Below are 15,707 nucleotides of genomic sequence, written 5' to 3' on the forward strand. Positions count from 1 at the left end.
GTGGTCTCATCCTACCAGGTATGCTGCTAATCCCTTGTTTTAGCTTTGCCATGAATAGTCCTGGAGCAGAGCTGCAGCTGCAGGGAGCCCCATCTCCTTAGGAGTGAATTCCTCCCCTCTTCCAAGTCTGTCACACAGACAGTGTCAAAACAAGCAGAGAGACTGGAAACGTGGGAGAGGAACCTCCTGCCAAAATACTCACCAATCATCTGTAGTCTTGCTGCAGAAATCCTACAGATGTTACAGCAGCTAAGCAGCAGCAGTGTAATCTACACAGCACCCACACAAACCCTGGCACTAGATAAAAACAATTTACATGGAGAATTATTTCTTCCACCTGTGGCTTCTGGAACTTGTGAATTTCCCTGGTTTATTTTTGTACAATTCTTTGAGACATGTTGTTGCTTTTTTTTTTCATTCCTTATCTTTTTATTTACATCTGTTCTGCGCAGAATCAGTGCACAGTGCCAGCATTAGTAAGATATCATGCACTGATTCTTAAAGAAAAAACACCTTTTGGTGTTTATTTACAAAACTGCTCTCCCTGCAGGCCCTCATACTTGTTAACACTCACAAGGTATGAAGGTGCTCTCTGTAAATTGAGGAAATTTGATTTTAAAATATCTGAACAGCTCTATGGATGAAGCCAGCTTAGCAAAATAATTCCATTTTTGTTAGCAGTTAATAGAGTAAGAAGTATTTGCATAAACATAGGAAACATAGAGATTTCTTCTCTCCTGAGAATGTAATACAACTTGATGAAAGGCTGTTGATTCCAAAACCAGTCATTTTATTTTGAAATGGTATTATCAAACATGAGCTTCAAGGAGACTGTTCTGACAAAAACGTAAATTCAAGATGTAAACTAATCTAGGGTGTTTTTAATTTAACATTTGTACCAGGTAGGTTAGAAGAACTCCGAGAAGCTCATGTCTTCCTCAGCTCAAGCTGGAGGATGAAGATCTCCCCACACGGACAGTTAATATTAGACAAGGAGCAAATACTTCCACCCAAACAAACGAGCTGTTCCCTAATGAACACAGCAGCTTTGTTTCAACAGCTCTGCCACACGATTTTAGCTGGTACATTTGTATTTCCAGCATGCCTCAAAGCTGCCTTCCTCCTCCTCCTCCTCCTCCTCCGGCTCACCGGCCACGCTGCGAGAAGGTCCCATTTCTCACCAGAACAAGGTGACATTGTGGGACAGGCTGGCAGTGGGATGGGAGCTGTGGTTGGCAGGAGGGCCTGCCTTCCTCAGTGCTAGCGTTTGTTTTTTAAGGCACATGTGAGAGGCAGAGGGTGAAAAAGATGCAGGGGAAAAAAGAGTCTTTGGGGGAGTATCTCTGACAAATAGTGATCTTCACATTGGAAAATCTGCCCTGGGCTAGCGAGAAGGACAGATAGGTTTAATCTCTCTAATTTTAGTGATTTAAAGGAGTGATTAAAATGACAGCTTGAAGCTGCTACACAAAAATGAATTGCATATATATGCCCCCTTTCAGTTAACTGACTGCCCACATCTCGGGTGCTAAATTACCTTTGGCTTGAGTTACTTACTTCCTTCTCTTTTCACAAAGAAGAAACCTTAATCTAAATTGCCCTCAGTTTTAGGCCAGAAAAACTGATCTGACTGTTGACTAGACTATTTCTTGGCATCCTCTGGTTTTGCATAGCTCTCACAGTCTGCCTGCAGAAGCAACCAGGCCTTTCCAGCTGCAGCAGATTCTCACTGAAGTCAGTGCAAAACCTGCTCTGTTCATTTGCTGCAGGTGCTAAATGCCAGTGGTATCATCCTTCAGAGCAATGCAGTACACCTGGGCACTCCAAAGTGCCTCCTGGTGCTGCTGCCATCTGCTCCCACTGCCTGTTCTGCCCTTTGGACAAGGCCTTTGTTACAGCCTGTGGGTTATGGACTGATGGGCCTGCGTGTCACTGCCTACGGAGGGATAGAGTTTCTTTCCTAATCTAAAACTTTGCAGAAAAAGGTAGTTACGGGCTACATTCTACTGATTTTTAGTGCATTAGCTATGTGCATGACTGGTGCATCAGTGAAAGAAGAGATTACACACAAAGGGAAGTGTGTAATCCTTTTGCACTGTAAATGTCTGATTTATTTTGAGCTGGCTATTACTCTATTCTTGATCACTGCCTGGGGTGAAACATTGTAGGCTCTTTCAATAGTTTCTGGGATGTAGAGCTGCCAAACCTCAATTTTGGAGCCGCTGAGTGTGGTTGAAGATAAGCAGTGTGGAAATACTTTTGTGAAAGTGTCAAATTCAGTAGCCACTGGAATGAGTGTGGAAAGTTCTCCTCCCTCAGAGGTGCTGTAGGAGTTTGTCAGCTGTAACATAACCCAACTGTAACAGCAATAGCAAATAGAAACGGACCTTTGTAAATTACAGCTGTGGTTTTCAGAATGACAAATCTCTAGAAAGCCATATAAGCACTGAGGTTGAGCCAGATGAGTCCTGCGAGCTCTCAGACTGACACACTTTAGCCCTGCTGGATTACTCTCACAATATTAAGGGGGGATGAAAATTAGCTGGAAGTAGTGATTCACGTTTCATAAAGATCCAGAGTGGGTCTTGTGTGGGTCTTTCCATTCTGAATTTCCATTCAGGCACAGCTTGATTAAGGCTGTTTATTTTAAAACACCAAAATTATCATGAGAAAGTTTCACGAAAGTTTTCAGGGAGAGCTGCTTGGCTTATTTTGGGTTGTGACCAGCGGAGCTGTTCTGCAGTCATTTGAACAACTTGCCAGCTCCCAGTGCGACAATATTTTTGTTTTGTTTGTTCTGGCAGAGGCACTAATTGGAGTAATGGAACGACAGAGCTCGTGCCAAGTGATGGCAGGGAGCTCAGGCCTCGTGTGTGCTGGGAGGGGACGCGGTGGCTGCTCCTGCTGCTGCCAGGTGCACTCAGCCTTCAGCTCGGTGATGTGACTTGGAGGGGCAGCACAACGTGGGCAGACACTCCCAGGGGGATCCTGCTGGTCCCCGAGATGGAAAACTGTGTGCAAACACACTTGATGCTTTAAACAGACGCAGCATTCCCTTGGCTGCCACTGTCTTGCACACACAGACATACGTATAGTTCCTTTCAAGGGTATCAGCTGTCCTCTTCGGGGAGAATTTTCCTGTTTCTGAGCACAGGAATAATAAAGTGGCATTACACCATCACGTTTCCTGAGATGGAGATTCTGGTGCACGCAGCTGAGTTACTGTGGGATTCGGCAAAGATTAGAATTAAGTGAGGCTTTTAAGGGAAATATTTGCTTTCTTTTTTTCCATTTGTGAGAGGACAGGCTGAGAGAGATTTCCTTGCTGTGTTATGTGGAAGGCAAGCAAACAATATCTGATGTGATTTCGAGCTGGCTTCTACATTGTGTGGCTGGCTGAGTAATCCAGTCCTGTGCTGTGCTAAATGCTTCAAATTGCATCAGTGGCTACATGCTGACCTTTGGAAAGGTATATATTTCTTCCTGAATTTGTCTGAAAGTATCCATGTCTGAAGCAAAACTGGAAAATGTGTGTCATTCTCAGTGTGATGCCACAAACATTGCTGGTTATAATAGTAATTCTGCACTCCAGTAATAATCTGGGCTATAACATTTCAATCCTCTACTGGGAAAGCTTTGTGGAACTTCCTTCTTCTGACTCCAGACATGAAAGAAAACAATTTTGGTGGTCATATCCCAAGTAAAAATGAAGATAAGGCTTTCTAAGCAATTGGTAGAAGGCTGTAATTTTATCTGTTCTTCCTCAGATCATGGTGAAACTCCAGGTTTGAGTCTAGGGGCACCTCATCTGCTGTCAGAGAGACAGGATGCCATCAAATCATGTCCTGCTTATCAATCCTGCTTGTGTTCTGACTCTCCCAGTGCCACTCTTCTGTCAGGGATTTAACGTGCTTAATTCCCAGAAATTAATAGGATTTGTTAACCTTCCCTGGTCCTTTACACAGGACAGCCAAGTCCTTTTCCTTGTCATTTTTGTGTAACTAATGTCTCTAGGCAGGAACTGGGGAAGTGAGCACTTGTTCCCTCTTGGGAGCACATTTTAATGAGTTTCCCAGACCCATTTCTGCAGATTCACAGAGGTTTGAGAGGCACTGAGGCCTGCACATTGAACTTCCTTGAAGTTCCCATCTCATTTAAAAAAAAACTCCGTGTGGGAAATGTTCACTGAGTTGCTCCACAGCTGACACTTCTCCACTGAAAATGGTTGTGTGACAAAAAAATGTCAGTTTAGCCCCAAGCAATGTCCCTTTCTGAGGCTGCAGGTTGTCACGAGCTGCCCAGGGGCTGGCACCAAAGCAGACTGGCCAGGGGTGTGCCTGATGTGGGGTCTGTGAGGGGTTGGGGTCATCAGGGGCTGTCCTTGCCCTGGCAGGGGGCAGATGGGATCCCGGTTCCAGGGTGCTCATTCGCAGATTTTAACATAAATTTCTGCTTTGCAGTTTTGGATCATTGGCTAAACAGTTGATTCTTATTTGCATTTTGCTTAGACAATGGTATGAAAATTAAAGTTTTGCTTCAAAACTGATCCCTGTTCTGGGAATTAGGAAATAGGAGAAAATGGTGATTTTTTTTTTCCCCTCCAGTTTAGCAGAAATTTAGGATCTCTTGCTTTTACTTATGTATTCCTTATTTTGATTTAATAGCTTACTCTTTTGGAGGAGCTGGCTACTCAGGAAATAAGTATTTTCACTGGACATTTCCTGAGTTACAGAGCTGAGAAACATTTGTTTCCTGACCTATTGGAGTAAGTCCTGAGCAGCTGCAGTTGTGTGGGGACAGAAGTTTGGGGAGGTTTTTTTATGCCTTTTTTCTTCCATTTCATTTCATTTCATTCCCCCTGCACCCAAGTGTTGCATGCATAATTAATATTGGTTTAAGCTTCCAATATGACCCAGTCCTAAATGGTCTGAAAGCTGCTTGTGAGACAGACATGTTGTTCAGAGATTTTTTTTTTTTGGTGACTGGTGTGCATCCTGCCAGCTTTTGTTTTTCATGACAGTCAACTCTCTGTTCACAGATGGTCTGAAAAATGATACATTTGGCTCCTTGCAATTATCGCCTCCTTTCCATTTAACCTTTATTCCCATTGACATTATAAAAATATGAATAATCTCACAAACTACTTCCTTCAATTTTAATGAATTAAAGGTAAAAATTCCAAAAGCCATTTTATGTGATTTTCTCTTTTTATCTGTACAATGTCACGACCTGTATTTTAACTTTTTCTTTGTGGTACTGAGCACTTTAAGCATCTGAAAGCTTCCTTTGAATTGTTCTTGAAAAGACTGTGAACATTATGCAATAAATATCTGCTGTACTCCTCTTCATATTGATGATAGAGCAAGTTAAAAGTGTAGATGAAGTGTCATTAAGGAAATCAAGAGCTAGGGATCATTCGAGATGCAGAAAAACATCAATAGGTAAAAATTGCTTATCTCCTCCCAGAAAGATAAGAGATGCAGAAGGAGAACAGACAAATGTATAAATGTGTAAGAAACGTCAGCTGCAGTGTTGCCATTTTTCTGTTCATAGCAGACAATTCAAACATTATTGCAGTGAAAAAAAGAGGAAGTCTAAGGTGTACTAAAGATTTTATATAATTGTATAGGGTTATATACAATATAATTGTTAAGGGTTGCTCAGAAAGGCTCTTCTTTAAAAGTGCTGTCACATTGCACATTTTCCATGGTATTCAGAAACCTGAGAGCCCAAGTGGCAGCAACAGCCTTTGAAATTCAGGATCTGCTCCTTCCTACAGATACATCTATGAACAACAAGATTTGGGTGGTTTTGTCTAAGGCTCCACCAGGAAAGTTGAGCTTGTGAGTTTACCTATGGATGCACACAAAAACCCTTCTTGTGTGCAAAAAAAGTGATTTTGAAGATGTATACAAGTGGTTTTGGTTATGACATTAACCCTTTGTTGTCTCTCTTTGCTGGTGCTGAAAGAAGAAAAGGACAGAATTTCTTGTATTGCTGCTGAGTTTTAGCTTAACCAAATACAGTGCATTTTTGTATTTTACTTTAAGATGAGCTACTGATTTTTAATAATAAATTGTGTCATTCAGAACAGCAAGCATGTTTTCAGTGTTTAGCAATTTTTAAATATATTTTTCTCAAGAGTGAGGTTGATGTGCTCTCCTGAGAGAATATTTCTATTAAAAAAACCCAGAAATCTCAAGAGTGTGTGCTAATTATAGCTATAGCAGCAATCCTGTTTTTAAGGACTTTTGAAGGACAAATCTTCAAATTTGAATATTTCTGTGAGCTTAAAGGAATATTTTCATTCTTTGTGGTAGTTATGCTTTAAGCATATAATCTCAAAGATTATAATAATTCTCAGAGCAACCTTAGTGTTATAATGAGGAGATAAAATACATTCTTGATCTTGAAGGTATTCTTTAGCCACTTACCTTTCTCTCCCAACCACAAAACTGAAATTATTTTGCCGGACTGATGTATTTTTAGACTTTTGGATTTAATCCAAGTTTACTGCATAATCTTGACACGACTGCTTTATCTCAATGCTGTGTTCTTTAAATTTCTCTGATTTGAGAGAGCCTTTCTAAATCAAGGGTCATTTAAAAATAGTTAACCAACCTTTCCCGTAAATATTTTGCAGAAATTAAATGCAGTCACTAGGTCTCTCTCTGTGTTACACTCTTGTACATCAGCTGGTCCATGTGAATCCCTGGGATTTACCTTACTAAGACCATAATCCCTTGACTTGATTTGATAGTTAGATTGTATGTATGGCAGAGGCTTTAGGCAGAAGAATCAAATACATACTTGGAATTATTTCTGACGTGGGTGGTTGCAACAGGGATTTTCAGTGGCATATTTCTTAGAACAAAATTATTTCATATGTTCCAAGGACCTGTGAAAGTGAAATTAAATGCCTGAAATGCGTTGGACTCTGGATTGCTCCTGGTTCCTAGCAGTCAGTTCTGATGCTGAATTAGTTTGTAACCCTTTGTGGAACAAACTCAAAGCCTGGCATAGTGAATGATTAAATATTCCTCTCCTATGAACAGAAGGCTGCTGCTAAATGTTACAGTTTGTGCTCTTAAGCCTCAGATTGCTTATATAAAACCCCACAGAATGGTTAAGGTTTTGAAAAAAGTTAAGATCATTCAATAATAATTGAAAAAAAAAAAAAAGGAGTGTACTATTGAGTAAATATGCTGTATTTTACACATATAATGGGATCTCATCACCTTCATCCTTCTTTTCACCACAGTTCATATGGTTTCTTTTTCCAGCTCTGCCATTCTAATGTATGACAGCCCAATATCATAAATTTTAAAATGGAGGAGGGCAGGATCATTGGCAGTTTAGATTTCTTACCAACACTAAAATATTCACTTTCTGACATGTTCCTGTGCAAATGTGTGAAACCCATTTACCTGCTTGAGAATGCATGACCAACAAGGATGGGAATCTACAAACACTCATCCAAACTTTTTTAGGTATTTGGAAGTAAGAAAGATATAATCCCTTTTTGGGGGCTTCTTGTGCATTGGGAAGCCTTTTCTTTTGTGCTGCATATATTGGAGAGGCTTTTTCAGTTTTAATCTGTGGATAAAAAGTGCTGCGCCCCAAGCCTGGGGTTTTTGGTATTTGGTCTTTATGCAGGTCAGAATGCAGCACTGGTGTTTGCTGAGGTGTCAGGATTCAAGCCAGGCTGAGTGGTGAAGCTGGCCTACAACTCTGGGGTGTATCTGATGGATATTACCAGATGGATATCAAATTATATTATTTATTTTTTCGATAATATCTGATGGATATTTTTATCTGATGGATATTATTGATTATTTGTCATGTGCCTGGTGGGCCCTGAATGTTCTCCTTCCACATCCCTGGGACTCTCTGGGGCTTGCTGGGGTCTCCCCAAAGCCTGGAGTGTGATTTTCTCTAATTGCTGGGTCCTAACACACCTTCAGTGTGAGACTCCAGGGTGGTTCATTGAGACTGGCACATCAGATCAGCCTCTGAAATGAATTTTTTTGCTGGGAAAGGCACCAGAAGCTTCATGACTCTGAACAACTTGCACCAGTTCTTGTGAACAGATTTCTCTTTGTGTAGATAAAACCTTAAAAGTGGATATTATTATTATACCATCAAAATTTTGGACAAGTTAATTACTATGGTCAGGAATCATGTGCTGTTTTATTAATCTCAGGCTAATCTTAGAACGGTTTGGTTTGGAAGGAACCCCAATGACATCTTGTTCCAGCCCCCTGCCATGGGCAGGGACACCTATTGGATACAGAAATGCTGTAGCTGGAGTGAGAGGTTTTGACATCTTAACTGAAATAGAAAAGAAAATGTTCATCTTTAATTTCTTTAAAGTATATGGTGCAGAATTTACCGTGATCAAACGTTTCCTCTGGGATGAGGTGGTTTTTAGAGGTGCAATACTGTAATTTATCTCTCTATCCAGCACATACTTTTTTAAATCTTTGGCAATAATGGTAGCTATAAAAGTATTAGCTTTTTGATAAGGTGTTTAATGTGGAGATTTATGTCTATTCAGCACCTATATTTTTAATCTTTGGTAATAGAGGAAGCTATAAAAATACCAGATTTTTATTGAAGTGCACTAAAGAAAACATGTGAATGTGAGACTGGATTTTTTGCATAACACAATCTAGAGACAAGTACATGAACAGAGTGATTAAATAATATTGAAAGGAGTAATTCAGTGAAACTAGCAATGCTGTCAGGTTAACTTTGTGTTTGACAGCCTGTGGTAAAAGTTCTGTATCACCATTATGTGAAGATACTATTTGTGGCACCAGTGCATATTAATTTCAACAGATAATGGTGAAAAACATTTCTTTAAAGTAGCACTCACTGAGGCAGCTGCCCACTTAGATGATTAATAATTAGAAACACTGCTGGCATTTCTAATGTGGAAAGATTGCTTCCTTCAGGAGAGGAGCAGATACTTACCAGAGAGTGTTTCAGGTTGTTTCCCCATTGGGTCTGGATGTGGGTAGGTCCACCCAGGATCCCAATTAAACTATTTTTCATTGTCAGTGTGCACATCAAGATTTGTAGAGTTGTGGAGGGAGCTGGGGGGCTCAGCCTGGAGGTTTGGGGGGACCTGGCTCTGCACAAGTCCCTGACAGGAGGGGCCAGCTGTGCTCAGCTCCGTTCCTCTCTCACACAAATGGAGATCTCCATTTACTGGTTCAGCACATCAACATGAAGTGCAGAGAATGTGGATCTGGGTGAACGTGTGGCTCATTCTTTGCAGGAAGATAATTACTGCTTGAAAATTGATGAAATTCTGAGGGCCATACGGGTTTGCTGAAGTGATCTCTGGAGGCTTTAATTTTTTTCTTCCCTCTTTTTATTTTTTTTTTTGTAGCTCACTGAAAACTGTCTCTGTAGGCTTCTCTCTCTTTTCCTCCCAGCTTACTGAAGTTCTTTTCCTTAATGTTACCTTGGTAAAGACTTTGCCGCTTTAATATATAATTTTCATTGTGACTTTCATTGCTGCAATTAAGTGGCTAATTGAACAGTTTATAATGTCTGTTCCTAATTGCTTCTGCAATAGGTTAACTATGAAAGGCATAGAAAATTAACATAAAAAATGTTGCCTGTGTTACCTTTTGCTGAAAAAAGCCTCAGAGATTTTCTTTATTTTTTTCTTTATGGGCAAAAAAAACCTGCTTAAAATGCTTCAATATTAAACCATCTTTGATATTGAATCTTAGATGCCATCTACAGTGTAATATGCTATAGTTTAAAAATGCCCATGAAATGTAAGTGCAGATAGAAAATACATTTGAGATTGAGGTCTAACCTGCAGTAAAATATGTGAGACTGCAGTTAAACACTTCCTGTCTTGCTTATCTTGCCAAAAATACAGAGCAGAGCAACAATTTGGACTTTCTGGATTGTCTGTTGTAAGAATAGAGCAAAACTAATACAAGCCTCCAGAAAACCCTCCAATGGGTTTATCACAGAAGAAATAGAAGTTTAATCTGCCTGTGCTATTTATAATACAGCACGGGCTTTCGAGCAGCTTTTATGCCAAAAAAATAGTAAAGTACAGGTCATATGGGAGGGTGTTCCCAGCTGTTCCTGGACTGTGCACTGAATGGAATGGAGAGCAGCACAGTGCAAGAGCAAATCTGACAAAAACTTAGGAAAAATGCAAGCTTCTCAAGTCTATTTTCAGAGTTATCATTGTCAAAAAAGACATTCAGGGGCTTAGTGTAGCAATTTCATTATTATTAAAATAATAATATAATCACCATTTTAGCATATGGATTTTTTTAAAATAAAGCTACAGCAGAATGAAAAGAGAAGCAATAATATGAATGTAGGGAAAAAGTTTCTTGGTTATTATTAAAACTATTTCTTTATAAGTAAATATTACTGACAAAAAAAAAAGAAAAGAAAAAAAAAAAAAAAAGAAATTGCCCATAATACATGAGTAGGGAAACGCTGCATCTGGAAAATCTTAGTTTTCAGGCAGTTGGGTCTATAAATGTGTTTTCCATACATCTTTGCATTTTCTTGTCATCCCAGTGGTAAAAAACCCCAAGTAACTTATTTGAAGTGTTGATTACTAGAGCCTGAACAGTACTGCTCTTGAAAAGGAAGATTTATCACGCTGACCTTTATCTCCTCTGTGTTTAAACTGTTCTCCTCCCCTTCTTCTTTACTAGTTCTGAAATTTACCTGTTTCCTAAGTCATACTGACTTTTCAAATCTGTTTGATTACAGGCCTAGCTTTGGTCTGGTATTTTTCCTTGCTGTAAATGTCTTCCATACTGAAAAAAAAAAAATCCTTCTTTGTTTTCAGGGATTTTTCATTCGCTTTATTTCTTGATAGCGTTTATTTCTTCCATGCTGAAGGGAGGCCTTGAAATTTAATTGCACAGGCAATTATTCTTCACCTTTCTAAAGCTGAGTGCTGACCCCAGGAGCTGTCTGTGTTGTGATGGGCAAGGCTGTGTTGCACTGATGCTGCAGAATTTCTTTGCTCTAGACGTTCACATTTCACTGTCTGTCGGGAGCCTTTCCTTTTATTGCACAGAAATATCCTGTAAGCCTTCAGTTTGCCCGGGTCGCCTCTATTGTATTTTAAATTTAATTTTATTTTTAGTTTTCCCCATCCCTTTGACTGCAGCGTGGGTTTGTTTGTGTGCAGGGTTCAACAACTCGGAGCGCACGTGCGACAAGGAGTTCATCATCCGCAGGGCCGCCACCAACCGCGTCCTCAACGTCCTGCGCCACTGGGTCTCCAAACACTCACAGGTACCCCCTCCAACTCACAGGGGTCAGCCCCTCACGCTGCTCCTGCCACGGGTGAACAGCTGCTCTGCCCGTGGTGAACAACTCCTGTGCCCATGCAGAAGTTTATTCGTTTGTTTATTTGCGGTGCATTGTGCACGGGAAGTCGCATCCGAGGGTTTGGTTTGTGATGGCAAAATGGTGTTGGCGGGGAGGGAGGGCAAGAAACACGAGTGGTTTGTGCAATATTATAGATAAAATATCCTTGAGGCTGCCAGGTGGGAAATGTGCTGAGAGAATTTGACATGGATGCAGAGGAGTGTTGAAAATGGGAAGGGAAGGGAAGGGAAGGGAAGGGAAGGGAAGGGAAGGGAAGGGAAGGGAAGGGAAGGGAAGGGAAGGGAAGGGAAGGGAAGGGAAGGGAAGGGAAGGGAAGGGAAGGGAAGGGAAGGGAAGGGAAGGGAAGGGAAGGGAAGGGAAGGGAAAAAGAGAAGGAAGGAAGGAAGGAAGGAAGGAAGGAAGGAAGGAAGGAAGGAAGGAAGGAAGGAAGGAAGGAAGGAAGGAAGGAAGGAAGGAAGGAAGGAAGGAAGGAAGGAAGGAAGGAAGGAAGGAAGGAAGGAAGGAAGGAAGGAAGGAAGGAAGGAAGGAAGGAAGGAAGGAAGGAAGGAAGGAAGGAAGGAAGGAAGGAAGGAAGGAAGGAAGGAAGGAAGGAAGGAAGGAAGGAAGGAAGATTTTTGTAGACCTTGTGCAGATGGTGCTTCATGGCACTTACAGACTGCTTTGTCACTTCAGGCTGCTAATAAAGGATACTTAATCTCAAAACCTAACTGCAGCAATGTCAAACCCTCTTATATGAAATCAATTCCCTTCTTCCCATATAAAGGGTTTAATTTTCGAGGAGGCTAAGTTTGCTAGAGAATTAACTCAGTAAGAGGTGTAAGTGGGAAAATTGGTTTGTTTGAAAAGCTGAACAGCCCAGAAGAAATTACTAAAATCTCTCTTGGTATCACGGGGGTGATTAATCATTTCAAGTTACTGGGAGCAGCCTATGTACACCAAGTTTTGACTCTCTGTTAAATTAAAGTCAAAATCAAGCAAATATTGAGCTGTTACTGAAGTGGCAGCAGGCTTTTATTACAGTTTTGTGGTACTCTAGGTGCTTATTGTGTTCCAGTTCATATTAAATGTCTTCTATGACTTGAGCTGATTCTCTCTGCTAATTAAAATTTATGTGATTGTGGAAATGTGGAAATTTTTATCTATGTTAGGCATGACTACAAGTAGTTTCACTGAATTCTTTTGCAGTTGCTTTTGCATGATGTTTACAATTGGTATTGTAAAAATACCAGTAAAAATATGAAGAGGTCAAAAATAATGAGTAATAGTTCATTGTGAATTTTCAAAGTGGAAGCTATTACCTGCACTCCCTGGTCTCTCACTGCCATTTATTTTTTCCATGGCAAAGGTGTCAGATTTTAATTCTTTAGCTCTTCTAGTCTGTTGTTCTTCCAATATAGCAAATAACCCAAAATGCAAGGGCTTTGGCGTGGAAAGTAAGAAATGCTACAGCAGCAGAGCATATAATCAGATTTTTGTGTTGTTTACTTGTGAGACTAGGGAGAGAGAAAGGACAGGCCTGAGCAAACCAGAAAAGACTGACTAGTTGCTGCCAAAAAATATGGGACAGGACTACTTTAAGGAGGGCTAGTGCAGAATTACTGTCTGGCCAAACAATGTGAAGTGTTGGCAGTAAAGATGCAGAGTCCTGGGAGAGCAGTAGCTCCAAGCTTATTTTACTGTGACAACACAAACTGCATATCCTGAGCCACCAGTGTCTGGTGAGGGAATCCCGATTCAATTTCCAAAATGACAAAACAATGTAAGCATTGAAATTCTTTAAGAACAACAAACCTGCCAAAAACTTTTATACCTTTTAAGGTATTTGCGTTGCTCTCTGGATACTCAGCAACCTTGGCTGAGATGTCCTTGATCTTCATGAGCAGCCAAGAGCAGGTTTGATTCTCAAAAGAAAGGGCAGATTTTATTCTAAAACAACTCCAAACAACAACAACAACAAAACAAAACCAAAGGAAAAAAAAACCTAAAAAACCCCCCAAAAAACCCCAAAACCAAAACAACAACAACAAAAAAACCAGCTTCCAGAATAAGTGAAAATAATTGAAAATAAGTGAAAGTAAGTGAAAATAAGTGAAAATAAGCGAAAATAAGTGGATGTTTGCAAAGACAAATGTGCAATTTTTATAGTTTTCCCTCTACCTGGCTTTGAATTTGGTTTTGCTACAAAAACTCCCAGCACCAAATGGGCAATTTCTCTCTGTACAGAGACTGTTCTTGCAGTGTCCCAAGATCTTTGTGGTCATTAGCAGCCCACACCACTACTAAAGGAGACCAGCCACACACCCTCCTTTTTGTCAAAATGCCATTTCCTCATCACTGGCTGCAGAGAATCGGAGTCAATGGCTGTGTGAAGTGTGTCCTTATTTCTCTGTCAGCTGGGAGATGGTGCTGCAGACCTGCTTTAGTGCTGCAGCTCCTGACCAGTTCTGCAGCTCTGTCCTGGTGCTCTCTGCCTTACCAGGGCCTAAACTGCTGTCCTGATGCCTTGTGCACTGGTGCAGGACTCACTCACAGCCATCTGCTCCAGGGCTCTGGCATGCATCATCCCACTTCCCCATTCCCTACCCTCCCTGCCTCCCTCTGGAGCCCTTGGGCTGGCTCAGCCTGCTGCTCTGCTGCGTGTAGGAACATGGGTCAGGCTTAGTGCACGAACCAGGGGTGCAGGAGTTAGCCAAACAAATGGTTCAGGGCCTTGTGTTTGCTCTCTTTGCTCTAGAAAATCCTTGGCTGGGGTTTGGAAGGCCTGTGCTGGGCTGTGCTTCCACTGCCGTGCAGCTGTGTCAAAACCACACTTGGGGATGGTTTAGTGTTGCTCTATATCAGTTTTTTTTACTTCATCTAAGCATGGACAGCATTTAATGTAGAATTGTCTGTGAGCAGAAAACAGAATCATTAAAATTAATGAATCAGCCTATTCAGTGAGGATGTGCTTTCATAAAGTGGTTTTGTTATCTTGAAACCATTCTAAACAATTCTTTAAAAAGAATTAATTGCTCTTAAAATATGGGTTATACACTATAAAAGCCTCACTTATATTTCAAGTGAATGTACACATGGTAGTGCCAGATCTGCAGCCCTTTGTGGAGGGCACAAGGAGCTAATGAATGTCCTGAGGAGCTGTCAGGGCACAGATAAAATTTTGGGAACAAGCTATCCCCAGGTGAGGTGACACATACTTCCCTGTTTGTAGCACCCTGAGCAAGAGCAGCCAAACCTGTGCTGCTCATCATCCAAAACCAGCACAATATGAAAGGTAGCTTTAGGTATTCCAGATTTTTTTGTTTACATTTCTGTTATTTTTATTCCATACCCCTCCTCTTTTTCTTTTTTTTTTTTTTCGGACACCTGCACGCCAGCAAATCTTTCTTTTCGCCCTAAATAACAGCAGAATGCTCATGTTTACATTTTGGTTTTGAAATGTGACTGAGAGGACCAGAGCAGGATTCTCCTGTTGCAAACAATGAACACACAAGTGATGAGGCAGAGGAGCACAGGGAGCAGGAGCCTTGCTGGGGAGAGAAAGGGCTCACGAGGGTAAAACTCCCACTGGCTCCTGCAGAGGTGCAAAAATAGGAAGGCAAGAGGGGGCCAGGGGCAGGAAGTCTCAGTATGAGTTTCATTTTCCAAGTGAGGTCTTGCAGCCTTGTTTTATTTAGCAATGGTGCAAAGTGAAGCTCCTTCTGCTCCAGTGGCAAGCAGACTGAAGTGGGCTTGTCCAAGGAGGAAGGTTTCACATCTCTGGAAGCCCCTCCAGTCTCCCCAGCTCTGAGTGGCAGCCGAGGGCTTGTTCCCAGTGCCCTCAGCTGGAGCAGCTCTCTCACAGCCTCCCGGCTGCCCGACAGTGTCCGTGAGTCACTGCCTTGGTGTGAACAGCCAGGTGTCTGCTGAGGAAGGCAGGAGCCTCCCCTGAAATGGAAAATGCAAACCCCCTCCCTCTGAATTATTGTAATTTTGAAATTAAGGGGCTCTCAGGCAAAGATATGGGAGTAGGAATAACAGTTCTGTACTAGGGAAATCAAAAATACACAAAAAACAAACCAGTGCCAGAGTCAGCCCATGCCCTGTCCCCCTGTGTGTCAGGGGGTGGCACAGCCCCATCCCATGGGGGCTCAGCCCTCCTGCAGTGCCAGCTGTGGCTCTGCTGGAGCAGGGATCCTGCACAAGGGGGGAGTTTTCCTCTGCAGCTCCAGGGCTGCTGGAGATGGGCCTGGGCTCCCTCTGGCCATGCAGGGCAGCAGAAGCTGCTCCTCTGGCAATGCCCTGGGCAAAGGCTGCTGGGCTGTCCCAAAGCTCAG

The 15,707-nt window shown here is 41.6% G+C and overlaps 1 protein-coding gene across 3 annotated transcripts in view; it reads left to right on the forward strand.

Moving 5' to 3' along the window:
• Nucleotides 1-15,707, forward strand: part of RASGRF2 (Ras protein specific guanine nucleotide releasing factor 2) — a 130,216-nt gene that overhangs the window by 88,901 nt on the left and 25,608 nt on the right. For all 3 annotated transcript variants that reach the window (XM_066569083.1, XM_066569084.1, XM_066569085.1), the window contains exon 18: nt 11,192-11,298. In XM_066569083.1, the coding sequence (XP_066425180.1) occupies nt 11,192-11,298 (107 nt within the window). The remainder of the gene's footprint in view (nt 1-11,191; nt 11,299-15,707) is intronic.

This window comes from Molothrus aeneus, chromosome Z (assembly GCF_037042795.1).
Source record: "Molothrus aeneus isolate 106 chromosome Z, BPBGC_Maene_1.0, whole genome shotgun sequence".
NCBI lineage: Eukaryota > Metazoa > Chordata > Aves > Passeriformes > Icteridae > Molothrus > Molothrus aeneus.